Raw genomic sequence first — 14,493 nt, forward strand, 5'->3', positions numbered from 1 at the left:
ATTATTGTTGCTCCCTTGTGTCCTATTAAACAAAAAAAACCAGCAAGCCTCTCTTAGACAGGAGACAGGATGGATGCTAAAGCACAGCTTTCCTTTGTCTAGCTCTAGTTTGCTTTTCAGGATAAAGTAGTTAGATTTTGCAGAGTAACATGCAATAGTGGATAGTATCGAGTTTCTCTTCTGTAGTGGGTGAAAGGGTAGGATGTGAGTCAGTTTTTCTGGTAATGAATTGAAATTGGACTGAACCAAAATGTGAGGATGTTCTGTTGTCACAAATACTCATATACTATGAAATCTGAATACTAATATCCTGAACACTTTGTCTTAAAAAAAAAAAAATCAAATTCATGTTTTATTCTGCTTCTTTGCTGAAGTCTTTTTGACATGAAAAGGTGAGTCTGTCCTGTCATGGAAAGCCTTAGACTCCCTCCACGATCAGTAGATTTGACTGGAGCTCTGAGGTCTGACAAAAATAATTTCTCTGTTGGGTAGGAGCTACTGCTGTCACATTTTTTCTCCGTTCATCACCCAGCTCCGTGGAAATTGATACATAATTGCCTTAGGAGCAGAAGGCTTGAAGGATCTTCTTACCAATTCCTTCAGCTTGCCAGACCACATGCTCGGTCTCTATTGATTTTTAATAAGAATGTTCAGTACTGTCTGGTTTCTGTTCAATACAAGGATTCAAAGTTCTCCTGTGTGACTGTCCATAATGGCTCCTTTGAAGTCATTAGGATCTGTCAGGCAGTTAATTCGGATTTAATGACCTCAGAATGGGTGTGTATTGACAAGAATAAGCAAAAATGATATATTACTGCTATCAAAGGAATGATTTCTGTCTTATTATCATACTGAAAAGTAATCTATTGTACTACCTTTCTTTACTCGTCTGTTAATTGTTGCATTTTAAACATCATTAAAGCTACAGGAAATTTTTTTTAATGAGCACTACTTTGAAATTACATTAATGTTCAAGTCTTAATCTGGGGACTTGAGCTGAAAAAATCCATTCTCTGAAATGTGCTTCATTTGTCAGCAGTTCAATAGGAAACAGTTCACCTCAGCTGCAGGAGCTGCTGGGAGCCTTCAGAGTGGAGTGGAATTCATGGCACTGTATTTTCATTTGTTCCTCACCTGAAGTGGGAATGAGCTGTGTTCTGGTAGCACAGTCACTTTTTGAAAACTCTGACATAACATTAAAATGACCTTTTATAGATAGGTGGAGGTTTTTTTATCCCTGTACTGAATTGTGTGGATCGCAACAGAGGGAACCAACAGTGCTTGGTGTCATCAGTTCCCTCCTTCCTTGAGTAAACGCTGAAGCCACGTAGGAGGTTTAAATGTTATCACACATGAGTTTATTTTTTATCGTTTCAGAGCACCATCCCAAGTTTTTGGGTGAATTTAGGTAGAGTAGCATTTCTTCTTTGGGCTAAATACTGTGAACTTACAAACTTGCTGAATCTCTTGGTGATTTTTAAGTGGCAGATGCATTATTTTGAGTGGAAGATATGAGAAGAAATGCACTGAAAGCTACAATTTAATAGTATACATGGAATTGCACACAGTGTAGATTAAATATGGTACACCAGACTGACTAATATGGGGGATCCACTCTTTCTTTTTTTTACAACAGTGGCTTACAAGGTGATACTCTTGTTGTCCATCTTTTTTTTTTTATTTTTTGCTTCTTTACTTTTATCTATATAAATTTGCACTTTTATTTCACCTTTGAACCACACATGGAGCCAGTATTGGACTGGGCCTTTTTAATAAGCAAGTGGGTAAAGTTTAGGATTCAAAAAGTTTCATATATGAGAGTTAGACTACTGATAATTTCAAACACTAAGAATTTTATTGGTATGAGGTATTTTTGTGGACACTTTGCTGTAACTTTTTTTGTTGGGTTTGACCACAGAATTTTTTGGTTTGGTTCTTTTTACTCTGTGGAACTTGATAGCTCTTGTTTACAACCTTGGCAGAAGGCATGGTCAGGAGAATACTTCTGTCTGTATTTTTATTTGACGTGACAGGTGAAGAATTTAATGGGTTTTTTTCCCCTCATAAATATTTAAACTTATGATGGCAAGCTGAAAAAGAATGACCTTGCAGCAGAGTGCTGCAAAGATGCTTGAAGAAAATGTGCTTTGAGGACCTCCTCCCAAGCATGAAGGGAATCAAAGAACTTGTAGGAGGGTTATCTGAGCCATTAATGGATGTGTGTTGATATGAGCAAGGCAAAATTGTGTTTGTCAGAGTTGGTGAACAGGAGGTTGCATTCATGGAGATGCAATGAAAGCATGACTGCCAAGTTCTAGCTGTGCATGAGTAGGAAATGTATCTTGAAGTTCTTACACAGAAGGATTCTTATATGAGAGAATGGAACTTAAATCTAGTTTAGATGGCAGATATCAACTTTAACTAAGGGAATAAATGAGGAATAATAGGAGTATGGTATGTTTTGCTGGGTGGTTTTTTTTCCTTCAAGGAGTCTCTGTGAGGGATTTTACTAAGCTGTCTTTCAAGCTGCCTATTGATTGATGCCATACCAACTATTTGAATTATAACATAGTGAAGGAAAATAGAATCAGTTTTTGCAAAGTAAAGTTCAAGGCAGAATGTAACTTTTAAACATGTGATTCCTCTATCTCAAAACACTTAGTTTTAATTATTTTCAGGCACAGGTTGCTACACGGACCTGTAATTATTCTTTGAATACTAATGCAAGCTATGAAATATTGCAGGAAACATATGCTGTCTTTTATGACAAGTAGTTTAGCCTTGGTGGATAATTAAAACAATGAGATAACCTGAATGTTACTAAAGGAGAGGGCATCCTTCTGGAACAGTGCATCCCGTTTCATTTGTTAACTCTCTTCATGTTACCTGTGCCTGAAATCTCTTTCAATTACACTAGTAGACAGCTTTAAATGACGTGCTTTCTGATTCACTTCAGAAACATTCATTTAATCTAACAAACTTTCGGAAGCTAAGTGGCTTGAAATTGAAGGTGGAGAAGTCCAGGTCCCAAAACTGGTGACTCTTTTTACTGCTTCAGATGTGATCCCTGAACTTAGAACCACTCCTACTACAGGGGGCTTTATTTCATAACTCAGCAGTAACACACATGAATTTTTTCAGAAAGAATGTATTTGTTTTTATGTAGTCTGTTAATCCGTATTTTGTCTTCTCAGAGTCCCCACCATTGTAGTCAGAATTGATCAGTTTTTATGAAGGACACTTTTCTTTCGAAGACTTTTTGGATGTCTTAAAGATAATTGTCAAAACATGAAGACAAAGCAAATGTGTGAGACAAATAAAACCCAGCTGAATGGTAACGTGATCAGGCTGAGTGATAAATATGTAGTTGAAAGAGGTGAGCCTTAATATCAATGAATAACCTGATGGGAGTTTGTGTCATAGAGCATCTTTGCTGAAAGTTAAAAAGTGGGCAGCTGAAGTTGAGTGGCCTGAAGGACAGGAGTAGCAGGCTCTGATTGTGATCAGCACAGTTCATTGTTCTGCAGGCAGCTTCCAGGCAGGAGCGTGCTGCTGAGTTACAAGAAGAAGATGTGGCTCCCATAACTCTTGCTAGTCTAAGGGTGGTGCCAACACTTGGAGCACAGCAGTGCTGTCTGTTTGTCCCCCAAAACCTTAAAAAAACAGCAGCAGCAACCTGCTACTTACAGGTAAAATACTAAAACCGGGGATATATCTGTTTTCATCTCACAAGGAACTCTGTCCTCCCCTTTATTCCCTAGTTTTAGACAGGGCTCAGAGAGTGGTCTTGGTGAAAGCATGTGTGAAGGAAAGGTAATAAAAGTGAAAAAGAGTGGCCTCTTGCCTGCTGGTCCTCTAGGTTGCAGTGCAAAGAGTGAGAATGGTTGTCTCTATAATGCAGTAGATTATATGTGCTATGTAAGGACATGGTGTTCCATGCCCAGTATGGATAGAAAGAATAACAGTTCAGCACACACTTTTCTGCAAGCAATTAAATTATATTAAACGTAACAACTTCTTATGTAAAAACGCATCCTTTTCCCTACACTTAAAATAGTGCTGGTTTGCTACAGTCTTAGATAAACCTTTCCCAGCCTTGTGTCATTCAACCGGCAATTTCTCTGGTTTGTAATAAAAAGGTGATTGTTATTTTCCTTCCCTGTTGTTTAGATTCTGTTCACTGGCTTTGCCACGCTACTGTAAGTGGAGTAGCTTGTTCACAGAAGCAGGAGCATCCCACCTTGTAATCACAGCTCATTTCATGAGGCAGCAGCAGCAATAATAGAAACCCTTCTTGCTGGAGATATTCCTTTGCACTTGTGATTGTCGTAAGTGCTGTAATTAGTTGTGATCTTAGTCAACAACTGAAAGCTTTGATCTTAATCCTTCATTAATGATGCAGTTACCTATGTGGAATTCAGAGGCAGTGAATGCATCCACTGAATACCATATTGTAGTTGGGTAATGCTCTCATTTCAAATGGTTCTTATATGCAACAACCAGTGTCATACAGCAAAGGGGCATCTACTGATCCTTTCACTTACATGAGATGGGTGAATGGCTGCTTTTCCTTTCACTGGAGATGCTGATATGGATTATTTATTTTTATGCGGAATAGTAAAACAGGATCTGGGGGGCACATTCTTGCAGTTTTTTTCCTTTTGTTTTTCTTGATCTTCTGTTAATGTGAGAATTGTTGTTAAATAGCAAAATGTGTAGTGCACAGTTTGGCTATATTATTGAACCTCTGCTGTGTCTCCAGGAAGGTTAGGATTTTAAAGTCTAATAAATATTTTAAAAATCTGTTTGCGAATTGACAGATAAAATGGGTGCAAATGTGAAGAAAATGTCAGCTGATGCTGCATTTCTTTCACATCTGTCAACACACTTTGATCAGTCTTCATGCAAGTAGAATGAGTTACCTTATAAAACAAGGCAATGCATCCTTCTAAGGCAGGTGGGGTCATGAAATGAGATCAGGCTGCAGATTTTTAAGGAATCCTTTCATTTAGCTGATTTCTGACCAAATGTTCCCAATTTACTGTTAGAAAACATGCAGTACATCTCCATAAACAAAGCTCCCAAATGTATTGTATTGCAAAGTATCAGTTTTGTGCCAACAGCCCTGAAGAAATTTTGCAATGTTTCTGCTTTATGCAGAAAGGAAGCTCAGGGGTTTTGTAATTCTGTCTTTTTTTCCTGGTGTGCCAGCAGCTGGGCACTGTTGTGATGAAACCCCATTTCTGCCTAGCATCAGTTTCCAGCCATCAGGCCTCAGTTGTTTCTTTCCGATAAAGCTGTTGTTAGGAATCTTTTCTTAGGAGAGATTTTCTATATCAGATTAGTAGTACATTCCCTGGTGGGTGACTGTAACTGATTGAGCTTCTTACCAGGAGACAGGTCTCCCAAGCTCCCATGAGTTCTCATGCCTGTTTCTCAGCCCCCTTTTTTTGGGGGGGAGCATGCAGTGGAGAGGCCCCATATGGCCTTACACCAGCCTTTTGCTGAAGGTCGGGGTAGTAGCGCTCCCCTCCTGTGCAGTGCTGCTCTTCATCAGCGTCAGCTTGGGAGAGTGTATTACAGTCAGGTATCGACGTCCTACCCTCATCCTTTCCCTGCTGCTGGACACAGCCTGGCTGTCTTGGGAATCCAAACCTGTGGGATTTAATGCCCACTCACTGTTTGGTTTTGCGCAGCTTTTGGAGCGGACTTGGTGCTCTGACATCCCTGGCACCAGGCACTGAAGTCAGATTTTCCAGTTCTCAGCTCCTGCTGCTCTCACCTGTGCAGAAACACAGCACCATGCATTTTGGTGGAAAGTAAGGATAGTGTCCGAAAATCCAGCCTGTCAGGGCTGCCTGTGTGAGACAGGAGCTTTTGAAAATCAAACCTTGAATGCAGAGATGGCTTAACTGAGCTCTAGTGCAAATGCTGGTGACCTTTTTTCCTGTTTAATAAATTAAAGGTTAAATCTGCATAATTTATTGGACAGTTATTTAGATTGTCACTTCTTTCCACTCACATTTGTACAACTTGAATTCAGTTAGAAAAAATAAATCCATAAAACATGGAGAAGGATGATGAATGTGCTAGAGCTCTCCCCCATTTCATCCTCCCATGCTGAACCCCTCTGTGTGCCACAGAGGCAAAGAGAGGAGGATGAGGGAAAGGGGAATCTCTTCAGAACCTGACTGAAAGGTGGAACTCACTGCCACACCATAGTGTGGATGTTAAATCTCATGCAAGTTTTTTGGGGAAAAAAATAAAATTAGAGCCATGGAAGAAAAATTCAGCAAGGTTAGTTAAACATTGCAAAAGAGTATTCCCTGCTCTTGCCAGAGGGTGTTGGATGAGTCCTTGGAAGGGATGGCCTTTGCTCGGTGGTCTGACACTCTTAAATTCCTTCTTGCTTTGAAATAACATTTTCTCTTCATTTTCTAAATGGCATTAAAATGCATAATACTTAGCTGCAGCTTCAGGAAAGATGAAGATGAAATTGATTTGATGCTTGAGAGATTAAAAGGCAAAGACATGTAGAACTGGGGAGCATTACAGAAATGTTTTCACTCAGCGTGAGCTTTGGGTGATTTGTTTTTGGAATTTGCTTACACTGGCTGTAGCCTTTCTGGCAGGCAGCACTGCACCCCAGCACAAACCAGGTTGTCCTTGAAGATGGGTTGTCATCATTAAGAGTTTAAAAAGAAAGAAAATTTTAATGCTTTTATAACAGCATCGTAGACTTTAAGTGGTCTGAAGTTCTAATAGTAACCACTGAAAATATTGAGTGGCATCCTGTTTTGTGTGTCTGGAAGCTTATTTGTTCCTGTTTGATTGTTGCAGCACTTCAGTAACAAAGTTTACCATCTTACAAAATGTAAACTTGTAATTAAATATTTATGAAAATATATAATGATGGTGGGAGGAGTGATGCTTTGCACTGCCTAAGATTTCTCAATTAGATATTTTTTATTTGCTTGTAGATTATTATTTTTTTGTTTTGAGACAAGCAAGGCCTTTCCTTTGATCCACTGAGTAACTTGGAAAATCCACTGTGCAGTTTATACCAACAACACCCAAAACCATTCATGCCTATTGCAGAGAACATACAGAGATACCTCAAATGCAGCCAAAATGCATTTTTGATGCTTTTGGGGTTATACATCTAAGGAGAAAAAGTTTGGATTTGGGGTTAAGTTTTTCTTTAAATTTGAGGATATATTTCACTGGATATATTTCATTTCCCATTGTACTCCTAACTGATGATTTTAATTTTTTTTTTAAATAATTTAACATAGATGTGCTTATATTTGAACTCGTTTGGGGGGAAGTGGTCATAAATAAATATCGGTTGCTATTACTCATTCTGATCTTCAGATTCAAGTTTGCTTTTGTTGAAGACATTGAGAAACATTTGGGATGTGGGAGTATCCTGATTTTTCCTTGCCTGTATTAGTCTATCTACTAAAATGAATTACCCCTGTAAGTGAAGTTCACTGTAGTACATGTAGTCAAACTCATTTAAAAAAAAAATCCTGCACAGGTATGTGTTTGTTCTGTGTTTCTTTGGCAAAATTTTTAAACTAACTTTGCAGTAGTTGAACTAAATGTGACCAGGGAGATGAAATTAATTATATAATAAAATATTTAGGCACAATATAGTTGAAATAGTTGATCATCATTGGAAAGTTTTTTAATTGCTGTTATGGCCTAGCACAGAAATCGCTCTAATTAGTGCAGGGGTTGTTGGATGTCAGTGTATAGTGAGGGAACTGTTGCTCACTTTGCTTGAATTGTCCTAAATGCAAATCTTTCCACTGCCAGTGTCACAGGTATCACCCAGTTACCCGACAGGAATAGTCAGCAATTAGTGCAAGCTGGCTAGTTATTTCCAGCATCTGTGAGGGGTTTTCTTAATCAAAGTTGTTAGAAATAAAGTAAATATCTGTGAGGCCAAACTGTCACTAACGAAGGATTTGAGATACTTCATTAGCTACTGTGGAGTCCACAAGTGCTTTAAAATGTATTTGCGTTCACACTTATGAGTTACAATTTACCTTTTAAAAATATACTAATGTACAAAGCATGTAACTTTGCAAAGGGCTTTCTGCTGGCTCATGGACTTTAGTCATTGCTAGGCTTTTATCCTTACTTGGAATTTTTCCTTTGACAGCAGTTTCTAACCTGTTTGAAGAACATTGCTTTGTTCACTCTGAAGAGTTTCTCCTGGTTTATAAAATGGGGCAGGAGGGGAAATCCTGGTATATTTGTATATATTTGCTGTAACATGCTCACCTAAACCACATTTTTATATCTTCCTCTGACGCTAAATGAATGGCTTTATTCCAATGGAAACTAGAGCAGATGCTTCTTGCTTGGTCCAACTAAATCTTCCCTGTACCTAAGTAGAAATTCTGCTTTTCTTCCCCCTCTCCTTCCTCACCCCAGTCCCTACCACAGCTGCTAGCACTCCTGATGCTGTTGACAAATACTTGGAGACACCTGGAGATGAGAATGAACATGCCCATTTCCAGAAAGCCAAGGAGAGACTTGAAGCTAAGCATCGTGAGAGGATGTCTCAGGTAAGGGGAGATCTCTTTATTCCTGAATGGGGGAGTTTGTCTGTCAAGTCATAAGATGCTTGTGATCCTTCATCTTTGTCTTTCACAAGGCTTCATCCAGGTGCTCTGCCCATTTGCAGTGCTGTAAACACACCATTTTTTGCCTTTCTGACTCTATCTAAGAATTCAGCTGCCTGATACACATTTGTGGTTGGGTCACCACCAATCATAAGTCACTACAGTTGCTTGTGCTGGTTAAAAGGAAAAAAAAAAAATCTGTTAAAAATTGTTCTCATCTTTGTGGAAAAGTGTTTGTTTCGTGAGATTATTCTTGCTTTTAAGTAAAGAACTTGGCCACTATATTAGTTGTCCTTCCCTTGTGGCAGCTGAAGGACGTGGCTTGTGATGAGCTTTGTTCTCTGTGTGTGTAGAAACAGGGCTGTGCCCTGGGGTAGTGTAGAGTCACATATGTTCATCCAATGGTCTTGAGCCTCAAGGTAACGTGAAATGTGTCTGAAGCCAAAGAAAACAGGAAAAATTGATGCTTTTGAACTGAAAATCCAAACTGAATCAACCCTTTTCTTTCCTTTTAACCAAACAGATTTGTGTAGCCTGAAACTCTACACTGTTTTTAATCCTATTGGACACTGTAAGAGATCAGTTATCCACTCTCTCAGAAATAGGGCTTATAAATGCCAATAAAAAGTGGTCACAGTTCTGCTCTAATAGCAACAAAGAAAAAATATAAGAGATTTAGAGGAAGGCCTGTGGTGCATATTTTTTTAGGATGGAACAACCAGAAAAGTTAATGTAGTGGGATTCAGATGCACTGCATATATCTGTGTAGCCAATTTACTATAATTTTTCATTGTAACTTTGTTCCCATGATGCATTTGCAGTGTTTCTCTCTGTTACTGATACATTAACCTTTAGCTCTGTGCTGTTATTCTAAAAATGAAAATTTGTATTAATTAAAATGAAATTAAGCTCCTAGTATAAGTCCCTGCCTACTGGCACTGTAGCTGTGCCTGGCACTTTTCTGGTAAATAGGGCAGGACATCTTACCTGATACTCTCACCTGATCTGTGCAAGACACATACTGAGAATATGACACTTAATAGATAGGAAGGTAGGTGCTCCTCATCTTCCTGGGAAGTGCTGTAGCACGAATAAGCCATCTTCTCTTTAACTAGAGAAAATAGTGCCAATTTCATGAGCAGGGAATCTGGAGGATAAAAGAGGCACACAGCCTGCCTGGCAGAGGAGAGAAATCCTGCCCTGGCTGGGCATGTGGAGAGTTGGTGTGTAATGCAGTCACCACCCCATTATTCCTTCTCCTTGAAATATCATTTCTGTAAAAAGCACTGTAGGGGTGGGTGTCCTGAAAGCAAAGGACAGTCAGTGCAAAAGGCGTAGCCTTCAGATCCCCACTGTGGTTGCAGGTTTGCCTCCAAAATCCCAATATATAAAGCTGAGTAATGAAGGGCAGTGTCTGGGTGAACTGTGTATTTTCTGTTTTCTACAAAACTGTGTGAAAAAACGCTGCTCAAATGCACAGGCACCCAGAAAACATCACAGAGACCATGCGGCATCAGCGCTCGAGACCAGCAGAATTACCCACGCAAAGCCCTGAGCTGCAGCACCAGGAGACTCGAGGGTAAATGCGCTGCACGTTTCATGTGTGCTTTTGGGCACCCTCACATCTGAAGGCTGTGGTTCAAGGGTTTGGCTGGAGCTCACCCCCGTGCCCTCGTTAGCACAGGCCCAGCCATCCTTCCTGTCAGCACTAACGAGCAGCGGGTGAGGCAGGTCAGCTCCCTGTCTCGCTGCAGTGTCACTCCTCCAAAAACGGCTCAAATAACCAGCTCCGGCCAGTTCAGCAGGCAAAATCAGACCTGGGAAACAGCACCACGATAGGTACATTAAAAATATAAAAAAATCAATCATTACCTTGCTTAAGCTGCTTATGAAATCACTGAAGGAGGTATGTCTTGAAGCACACAGACCCACTGCAGAGTTTTGAAGATGAGAGTTAATTTAAGTTTCTAAAAGTTAGTTTTCCCTTCTATGAGCAACACTTTGTTACAGCATTGAATTCTCCCTGTTAACTCTTCAAATGTTTAAATAGTAGCAGATTTTATAGCTAGCTTACCATTCCGTGTTTTCATATGTGAACATCTGTGTCCAGTACCACTGGTTCTCTTTTCTGGCAATTTATTTTAACATTGCTTTCTTTATAATCAGGTATGTTCCTAATACATGTTTAACTAGGTGTTTAAATATATATTTAGCTAAAAGGTAATCTGAAACTCTTACTTGTTATGTTAAAAACAATGCTGAATACATTAACTCAGTAAGCCTTTGCTACCAATGTTTTTCTCTTTAAGAAGAAAAGGAAACAAGTACCTAGCTAAGTCTTCCAGCTGCACCAAAATTATTCTTTTTTCTTTTTAACTCAAAGTCCAATTTTTTTTCAAAGCTGAGAAATGGAGCCTTATAAAGCAGCAGAAATGCCCATTTTTCTTCCATTGAAAAGAGAGGAAATGACCACTAGTTTTAGGGAAATGATCAAATCAGTCTTTAATCTTGATAAATGTGATAATCTGAAATAGATTGGTTTGCTCACAAAATACAGATATTTCTTTTATTTAATAAAGCAGTGAGTTTTAAAATAGCGTTTGATTTGATGCACACTTTGCAACAGCCAGTTAAGTAATAAAAAAATCAAATACATTTTATTTCACATATAAAACATAATCACCTAAAGAGTAGGAAGGTTTATCACTTAAAAATTATATTGAAATAATCAGAGCAAATGCAAATATTCTGCATGTCCTCTTTCTGGGATTTCCCTTTGTTTGCCATGAAATTCTGACAACTCTTTTTTTCTTGTATGAAGATGTTCTCACAAGCAGAGACCCAGCTTCAGTCAGTGATTGTGTCACCTCATAGTTCACGGCTCATAAAAGATTCTTTTACTGGGGGAGTCTGTCTCTGTGCTCCTGGTGCATCTCTGGTTCAGACTCTTTTAATCCCTTCTGCTCTCAGGTGCCCCTCCCTTTAGACTGTGGATCATGGAAGTTTTTTGCACCACACCTGAAGCAATAAGGCTTCTAAACTTTTCTAGGCAGTACTGTAAAGAGACTTACATTAACCTACAATTTTAAGCTTTTCCCAAGAATTATTAATGCAACCCCCATACCAGGAAAGCTCCATTCCCACGCAAACAGGATACTCATTCAGTGATCCAGGCGTAACCTTTAAATGCTTGCTATTCCCTGACGTGTAACTGGGAGAGGTCATGCTGATTGCAAAGTACCATGATTCTTGTTTCATCTTCTGGTACAATTCCCCTTTTCCTCTTTCTCTTTTTAGTTTGTTACCTCCTGCACTGCTCCCTTACTTAATTAGTTGCCACTAAATAGTCTGATGAACCAGATACTGAACCTTACTCAAGGGAGCAGTATATTTATACATTTCTCTCCTCAGACATCTTGTGACGTCCTTGTATCTTAAATTTACTCTTCCTCTGGCTGTTTACAGTATTTTTGGAATCATAGCGTGTAGAGTCCTTATGATAGGAACTTAATGATACCTTGTGTCCTAGAATAATCTTGCGTCTTGGAGGTTTATTTCCAAAGCAAATATCTGAAAATACTGCAGTCCTCAACCAACCTGAATAGAGCTGGTGTTATGTTCAGGATTTTTTTTGGTTCACTGCATGCCACTTGTTCCAACATCCTGGAGAGGTTTTCATCTGATTTTTAGTCCCAGGGCTCTATAGAATCATGGAATGGTTTGTATTGGAAGGGACCTTAAAGATAATTTAGTTACAACTCCCCTGCCGTGGGCAGGCACACCTTCCACTAGACTAGATTGCTCAAGACCCCTTCCAACCTGGCCTTGAACACTTTCAGGGGTGAGGCATCCTCAGCTACTCTGAGCAACTTGTGCCAGTGCCTCACCACCCTCACAGTGAGGAATTTCTTCCTAATATCTAACCTAAGCATACTCTCTGTCAGTTTAGAGCCATTCCTTCTTATCACTACATCACTACTTTTTTGCACTACGTGAAAAAAGTCCCTCTCCTGCCTTCTTGGAGGCCCCCTTTCAGACACTGAAAGCTTCCTGTAAGGTCTCCCTGGAGCCTTCTCTTCTCCAGGCTGAACAACCCCATCTCTCCCACCCTGGCCTCACAGAGGAGGTGCTCCAGTCGTCTGATCATCTTCCTGATCTCCTCTGGACCCACTCAAGCAGGTCCACATCCTTTTTAAGTTGGACCCCAGAGCTGAATATGGCACTGCAGGTGAAGTAAGGGGCAGAATCCCCTCCCTTCTCCCTGCTGTCCGTGCTCCTTTTGATGCAGCCAGGGATACATTTGGCTTCCTGGGCTGTGAGTGCACATGGCTGGCTCTTATTTGTTTTTTCATCCACCAGGACTCTGAAGCCCTTCTCTGCAGGGCTTCTCTCAGAGCACTCATTGCCCATCCTGTATCAATGCTTGGCATTGCCCCAATCCAGGTGCAGCACCCACGCTTGGCCCTGTTAAACTTGAACCTGAGGTTTGCACAGGCCTTCCTCTCAAGCCTGTCCAGGTCTCTCTGGATGCCATCCCTTCCTCTAGAGTATCAACCACATCACTGAACTTCATGTCACTTTGCTGAGAGTGCACTCAATCCTACTGTTCATGTCCCCAACAGAGATGTTAAATAATACCAGTTCATGTACTCCCTAAATTCCACCATCTCTATTACTGTGTGTGGGAAGGCTGTTTCCTTCCTTAAAACTGTCAGGCTAGTAGTATTTACAGTCAGGGCTCTTTGGAGAGGTTTGATGATGTTATTACCAGAAAAAGGGTCAAGACTTAACGTGGAACAAAAGCCCCTGACAAAGGTAGATGCCTTATTGGTGTGACTTTTACCTTCTTGGTAAGCGAACCTTCAGGCAATCACCTCTGCTCATCTGATTGCTGTAACCCAAATGTCTGCCATAAATTCTTCTCTTGCAGATATGCTTCTGTGCTCCCGTGTAAAAAATGGGAGTGAATTCTGCTGCTTTCAATGTAATGAGATTTTTGTACTCTTGATAATGAATGACATTTTCCATACTGCCTCTTTCCCTCTTGCTGACCCCTACAGCCCTATTTCAAAAGGAGTCTGCCAGGCACTAAGTCCTGAGTTCTGAAGAAGTTTGACTTTGAAATGGCTTACTGCCTAAATCTCAATCAGAAGTTGTCATTTTCCCTCCTTAAAGCCACCAAAATGCTTGAAGAGCCATAAATCTGTGCTGTCAGCGAGGGAGAATAGGTTTATAAGTGCACCGAGGCCAAGTTATTGAGGCCAGAATCTCTTATTGATAAATAATTTCAGTGATACTGAGTTGATCTGTTTTTGCTATGACTGCTTTGTTGCTGTCTTGAGATACGCTCCAGGGCTTGGGGTAAAAAGGAGGATGAAAACTTGACAACAAAATCCCATATATGGAGTCAGTGTAGAATGCAGGTGTCAGCGTGCTGGGCAATCAGTAAGGCCTACAACTCTGTACAGAACTGAGAAGGATTACTTTTCAAGATCTGGGGCTTCTAAAAGTCTCCTTTGAGCCCATGTTTGTGGAAGGCTTTTTAAGGTCACAGGCTCAACCAGGTACCCTGGGGCACCGCCAGTGCTGTCCATCAAAGAGCTTGATTAGCAATTTCCAGTGTGTCGGAAAACTGGGAAGACTAAGACAGGAACTAAGTGGTGGAAGCTCAACTTGCAAACATGAGCCACAGCAGGTCTTACTTTTCCTGCCTTTGGTATTGGTCTTGGTAAAATTTCAGTCATGCATGTGAATTTTGAGCTTTTTTTAAAATCCTCTTTGACTATTTCTATTAAATGGTTTGAAAGTGTGTGTTTTATTGAGAAAGAAAGTAAAGGAAATGCACGTTGTAATTGCT

At 40.1% G+C, this 14,493-nt stretch overlaps 1 protein-coding gene across 4 annotated transcripts in view; it reads left to right on the forward strand.

Moving 5' to 3' along the window:
• Window positions 1–14,493, forward strand: part of APP (amyloid beta precursor protein) — a 202,576-nt gene that overhangs the window by 128,689 nt on the left and 59,394 nt on the right. For all 4 annotated transcript variants that reach the window (XM_017807911.1, XM_017807912.1, XM_017807913.1 and 1 more), the window contains one exon: window positions 8,446–8,579. In XM_017807911.1, coding sequence (XP_017663400.1) covers window positions 8,446–8,579 — 134 coding nt within the window. The remainder of the gene's footprint in view (window positions 1–8,445; window positions 8,580–14,493) is intronic.

This window comes from Lepidothrix coronata, unplaced genomic scaffold (genome assembly GCF_001604755.1).
Source record: "Lepidothrix coronata isolate B3197 unplaced genomic scaffold, Lepidothrix_coronata-1.0 Scaffold21, whole genome shotgun sequence".
NCBI classification, from domain to species: Eukaryota; Metazoa; Chordata; class Aves; order Passeriformes; family Pipridae; genus Lepidothrix; species Lepidothrix coronata.